Source organism: Trichoderma gamsii (genome assembly GCF_001481775.2).
Source record: "Trichoderma gamsii strain T6085 chromosome Unknown Scaffold_66.2, whole genome shotgun sequence".
Taxonomy (NCBI): Eukaryota; Fungi; Ascomycota; class Sordariomycetes; order Hypocreales; family Hypocreaceae; genus Trichoderma; species Trichoderma gamsii.
This window is the reverse complement of record NW_020171403.1, coordinates 81,081-87,080: the sequence shown is the minus strand read 5'-3', so window position 1 is coordinate 87,080 and position 6,000 is coordinate 81,081. Positions and strand designations below refer to the sequence as shown.

Sequence of the window (6,000 nt, the reverse complement as noted above, 5' to 3'; positions counted from 1 at the left end):
CACGGTTAGCCACTCGGCTGGACCAAAAGGAAAAAAAAGGATGTGAAAGGAGTTGGCAACGGGATGATCGCTCAGCACGCGTTTTGAAAACTGCAAGTAGCAGAGGCCCCGAAACCCGACGAAGGTCTCTGTCTTTCTGGATGTGAAGGATTCGACGCATTTGTGTGACATCGTCTGCTTTCTGCCTTTTGAGACTCTCGCTGTCAATCAAGGCGCCTCATCGCGATTGGCGATCTCCGATTTCCAGTACCTGCTCCAGCAAATGGCCCACTACAACTGCTAGAGCAATTCTGAGGATTAGAGCCACCACATACGTATTGATTTCGTCGCCCAGCGCCTGTAACTGACTTGCGGGCGCTGTAGTAGGCATCACGTAGTCGACAGCGATGGAAGTGATTTCTGATATCCCAGGTATGCCAACTCGCAGCCACTTGTAGAAAGCGACAGGCTTCGTCTGGTGCCCTTTTTGGCATCTGCTGCTTCTTGGTGCAGCAGAAGCTTGGCTTCCATGCATTGCATGAATCTTATGACGTTCCCCCCAGACTTTTGTGTAGAGCAAATTCCAGTCGCATCTATTTTTGCGTCTGGGTGCTGGCCACTGAGCGTTGAGCCCAACGTAATGGCGGTAGCATTGCCAAGTCCGCTTTGTGGGGAGTGGCCTCACTGCCGAGAATATGACGTAGCAGTGATACTGTTGTGGTCGATGCCGATCCAACGGCTAGATGACAGCACGGCGCATGAAAATTGGCAGTTTGAAAGGTTAAAAAAGGGCTGCTCGTTTGACAAAAATTGATTCAACAAAAATTGATTCAACTGCATCCAATGTGTATACTTGCTTCTTTGCTGCCACACCCGCTATCCGTCCAATCCATGCCTGCGTGACTGCGGTGCGTGTTCAGAGCTTCAAAATGGCTGGCAATGGCAAAGATGATGTAGAGCACGCTCGTCGCTATGAAGCTCCGTATAACGCAAGACACCCAATCCCGACCATCTCCAGATATCGTGAGGAAAAAGAAGAAAGACAGCAAAATGCGCTCAAAGGCGACACCGATGATTTCGGCCGCTCTTCCCAGGCTGGAGACGATTGGAGCCAAGATGACGAAAAAGCCGATACTCAATCCGAATCCGAAGTAGAAGCAGCATTGGAGGAACCAGAAGCAGAGGAGTCGATCAAAGACACGTCAGAGGTTGACCCCTCCAAGCTCGATCCTCGAAAGCTCAAGAAAGATTCCAAGAAAGAAAGGGCTGAACGTGAAGTCACCGATCCGGTTACCCATCTGCCGGTAAAGATACACGATTTCACAGATAGTGCTCTAAAAGAACTGGACCAAAACGAGGACCCGTTTGCGCAGACAAAGAGGACGGGTTCTGGGGTAGACGAAAAGAACAAGCCCGATTCCGAATTGCGAAAGGAGCAACAAAATTCGCAAAAGAAGCATCATGCCTTGATGAACCAATTCCCACCGCCCGACCTCGACTTTCTACGCCAAGAAATCGCCAGTGCAAGCAACCGTGGATTCTTGGCCTCGCTCGCCGGCGCATGCACTATCTTGGCTGTCGTTTGCGTACTTCGCGAAACGATACCTATGGATTTACATCAGGCTGCGGGATGGGGAGCCACTGCTCAGAGCATACTGCTATGGACCACTCTAGTTGGTGCTGGTGCAGGAGCATTTGGCGCTCTCATATTTGGCGTGAGAGACTGGACGGCAAAAAAGGTCGATAATGCGATACAAGACGAGATATGGCGGACGCAACGCCGGCACATGGAGCACGAGACAAAGAAGTACGATCGAGAAACGACGCTATGGCTTAACTCTTTGCTCAGTTCGGTGTGGCCGCTTATCAATCCCGACCTATTCACCAGCCTAGCAGATACGTTGGAAGATGTAATGCAAGCTTCTCTGCCAAAGCTCATACGAATGGTGAGTGTGGATGACATTGGTCAAGGCAGCGAATCGCTGCGCATCCTCGGCATTCGATGGCTACCAACCGGAGCAGCTGCTCAAGCTGTAACAGAGGACGGCAAAATCATCTCAGATAAAGACAAGGACAAAAACAGTCGCAGCAACACAGGCCTAGAGGAAACTGAAGAAAACGACGACGACAGCAAAAGTGATAATTCAGTCTTTAGAGGCATGGAAGCCGAGGAAGGCGACTTCATCAACTTGGAAGTTGCTTTCGCATACAGGACGCGATCCACCAGCAAATCTTTCAAAGAGAGGACCAAGGATATGCATCTTTACTTGGCTTTCTATCTTCCTGGAAACTTGAAGATTCCCGTTTGGGTTGATCTGCACGGAGCTGTTGGCACCATGAGACTGCGGCTGCAGCTCACTCCAGATCCTCCATTCTTTGACCTTTGCACGCTGACTCTGCTCGGTCAGCCCAAAGTGAACCTGAGCTGCGTGCCTTTGAGCAAGCACGGCCTAAATATCATGGACGTACCATTCATTAGCAATTTCGTGCAGTCCGCTGTTGATGCCGCAATGGCGCAGTATGTAGCGCCCAAGAGTCTCACGTTGAGCCTCAAAGACATGCTCGCAGGAGACGACTTCAAGAAGGATACATATGCAAAGGGCGTTATCATGATTCATATCAAGCGCGGCTACGACTTTAAGATGGGAGATTCGGGCATACCGCTTCTCAAAGACTCCAGCTCAGATCCCTACGTATCTGTCGGATGGGCAAAATTTGGCAAAGTCCTCTGGAGCACGCGCGTTCTTCTCTCTGAGATGGAACCATACTGGCACGAGACTTGCTTTGTACTAGTCACCCCCGAAGAGCTAAACATTGACGAAAGACTGCGGGTACAGCTTTGGGACTCTGATCGCTTCACCGCAGATGATGATCTCGGCCGAATTGAAGTCGATCTCAAGGAGCTTATGCAAAGGGATGAGTCAAATGGACGCATGTGGGATCGTACAGATGGCTTCAGAGCGCTGAGATCTGGCGATAACATGCCAGGGAAGCTCGAATGGAGTATTGGCTACTTTTCCAAAGCAAGGCTTCAGGAATGCCAATTCAACCAGCAGACTCACGACCCGGAAGTGAGAACAATGGAGCAGCTGAAAGATAAAGTCAGCCAAAGATGCGAGCGAAAGCTTCGAGAGGCCATTTTTAAAGGTGCTTCTGATCGTGAGGAGAGCGAACTGCAGCAGCAAAAGTTGCAAGAGCTCAAGGCAGAGCAAGACGCAATGATCATTTCGGCACCGCCGCCGGATGGATATCCCAGCGGCATCCTTAGCCTACAGATTCACAACATTACTGGCCTCGAAGTACAGAAGCTTAGCAAGGATCTCAAGGATAAAGACGGTAGTGCGAGTGACGAGGAGACCGGCGACAGTCTGCCAAGCGCGTACTGCACGGTCATCATCAACCATAACAAAACTTACAAAACGCGCACCAAGCCCCAAAATTCGAAGCCATTCTTCAATGCCAGCTGCGAGCGTTTCATTCGAGACTGGAGATCGTGCGAAGTATACGTTTCTGTTCGAGACGCGAGGCTGCACGAAGACCATCCGTTGTTGGGAATTGTCCGCCTGCCTTTACGCGAAGTATTTGAAAAACGCTCGCAAAGGAACGGATTCTGGCCCATATCTGGAGGCATTGGATACGGAAAGATCAGACTGTCCATGGTGTGGCGCAGCGTCCAGCTTCAAGCTCCGCGCAGCCTAATCGGATGGCAGTACGGCACGGTCAATGTTCAACCAATAGCAAAGAGTTCAGATTGCCCTCCGGAATTGAAGCATGCAAAACTGAAGCTGAGAACAGATATTAGCAGTGGGAAAATGTACTCCCGTGGATCTGATGTGGCCATGTGGGCCGCGAGCAAAGAGCGACCTCTCAACCTTGCCGTACAAAAGCGATACAGCAGCTGCTTTTCTATTGCCTTCAAAGATAAGAAAAAGGTGGTGGGAGACAAGGTTGCCGCGTTCAGTGTGTGCTGGTTGAAAGACCTCCCGGACGAAGAAGAGATGACTCTCGAGCTGCCAATCTGGAAAGGCGACATCAAGAGAGCTACCACGAATTGCCTGGATGAGTGTGGGGAGCGGATCGGCACTCTCAAGCTACAAGTCACATATTGGCCAGGGATGGTGGGTTTGATCTTTTTGACGTACCCTACAAACACGAGAATATGCTAACTTTTCTTCTTTCCTATAGGGCTCTGCACATTCAGAATGGGCTAATAACAATGACCATATGCGAGATGTTGTTGAAGTAGTCGACGCCGCAAGAGATGGTCTGAGAGATGACGAGCTGGAGAGAGAAGCAGGAATTGTGGACGAAGAAATTTCGAGTGACAGCGACAGCTCCGCCGACCACGACTATATACCAGATGGCAGTGCGGAACATAAACAAGGCCCGCTAGACCAGATACGAGATTATAAACGCAGAGATAAGGCCCTACACAGACAGCATCGTGGGCTTATGCAATGGAAGGTAAGAATGCCCGGACTGCGGGGGGAGAGATGTACGACACGAAGCTAACCGCGACTGCAGGCACCTCGGACAGCTAAATGGGTGAAGCACAAGCTGGACAAGGCGGAAAGCAGCGTCACGAATCTGCTCGATCACCGTAGCAAAGACGCTGGAATTGAAACTGAGGTATAACGTCGCCCTCCAAAAGAGGTGGATATCATGTAGTATTCAGAACGATCATGGTCTATAATATAATGACAGTGACTAATCTAGCTTTAATAACAACAATCACACTCAAAGAAACCCCCCCCCCCCCATTCGAACGAAATAGAACTGTGAAGAAAGACACAAGTAGAAGCATGATAAAGAGGCGGCTCCAGGATTTCCAGTTATAGGCTTTATGATAAACCCGATATTTTTTTAGTGTTAAAACAGTTGACCTTTGGCCAGTTAGTCATCTCTCGTAGACGAGTCCCCGAGCAAGTCAGCTTCCGAGGATGGTATAGGAGCGGTGTTGTTCTTACGGTTCCGCTTCGATCGCACCTCAACGGCCACGGGCTGTGGGGTAGGCTCATCGTCTTCCGGATCATCGCGGTAGCGCTCAGGGGCATCTTCGTCCAGGAAGGTAGAGGGAGCTAGCAAGGGAGCATCACTGCGGTGCCACGGAAATCTTAGACCCAAATTCAAATTCTTGATACTCTGAAGCCAGGGGATCTCAGGCAGCGAAGAAGGCCGTAGGTGGTGTTCGCAGTTTGGACAGTCTGCGGGAAGAATTTGCCAGGCAACCCACTGTAAGTAGCCGTGAATAGCGAGCCCCTGGTAGACGGCCAGAGTCGCAGCAAAGAGGTGGCAGAAGCTGCACGACGCACGTCAGCATCAACTCCTCAAGGACAGCGTAGAGGGAGACTCACAAGCTTGTCAGGATAGGCAGAGTCGCATAGGCAGCTAGCATACTAAGCGAAGCTGAGCGGCCATGGTGGGTCCATGTGAAGACGAGGACGATCATCAACGCCGCAGCAAGTATCACGTCGTGGAGAAACACCAAGATGGGATGCGTCAAGACGGCGCGGATGGAAAAGCCGCCGTGTGCGGATCCAATAGACTCGACGTCGGCATCCTGGCGGTGGCTTCTGGCAGCACGTAGCAGCGCGATCGACGTAGCAACGGAAAAGGCCTGCGGGATCAGTCCAACAGCGGGAACAGGTTTATGCGACAGGACGCCGTGGGCAATGCACAGCGCAAAGGACGGGACGAAAGACGCGACAGCGAGGATGCGCAGCGGGCGGGCAGCCGCGTCAGCGCCTGATTCCTCCATAGTAGGTGGCGGTGGTGAATAGACGACGGGCTGCAGGTGACTGGAGGGCGAGATTCGCGCGGGTTTATAAGGAGGACGGTGGGATCTCAGACAGCTCCAGCTGTCTTCAGCTGTTTACTTTTGATCGTGGCTTGCGCTGTCAGGAGGAGCTCAGCCAAATGGCGGAGAATTTAGCAGCGGAAAGAACCGCCCCCTCTCCAGCACCCCACGTCCTGGGTTGACAAGGTCAGTTAGTGCGTAGCCAATAGCGGGCTCTTGTACCT

General features: G+C 51.5%; 2 protein-coding genes across 2 annotated transcripts; one reads left to right on the top strand and one right to left on the bottom strand.

Annotated features, from left to right (window-relative positions):
* Positions 1 to 908: 908 nt before the first annotated feature.
* TGAM01_v210591 (hypothetical protein) lies at positions 909 to 4,614 on the top strand (the record flags this gene model as incomplete). Its single annotated transcript, XM_018809782.1, has 3 exons — positions 909 to 4,097; positions 4,165 to 4,443; positions 4,504 to 4,614. The coding sequence occupies 3 exons, from the start codon at positions 909 to 911 to the stop codon at positions 4,612 to 4,614; spliced, it is 3,579 nt and encodes a 1,192-aa protein (XP_018656988.1).
* Positions 4,615 to 4,872: 258 nt separating this feature from the next.
* On the bottom strand, positions 4,873 to 5,737 carry TGAM01_v210590 (hypothetical protein; the record flags this gene model as incomplete). Its single annotated transcript, XM_018809783.1, has 2 exons — positions 4,873 to 5,278; positions 5,334 to 5,737. The coding sequence occupies 2 exons, from the start codon at positions 5,735 to 5,737 to the stop codon at positions 4,873 to 4,875; spliced, it is 810 nt and encodes a 269-aa protein (XP_018656989.1).
* Between the last annotated feature and the right edge of the window lie 263 nt (positions 5,738 to 6,000).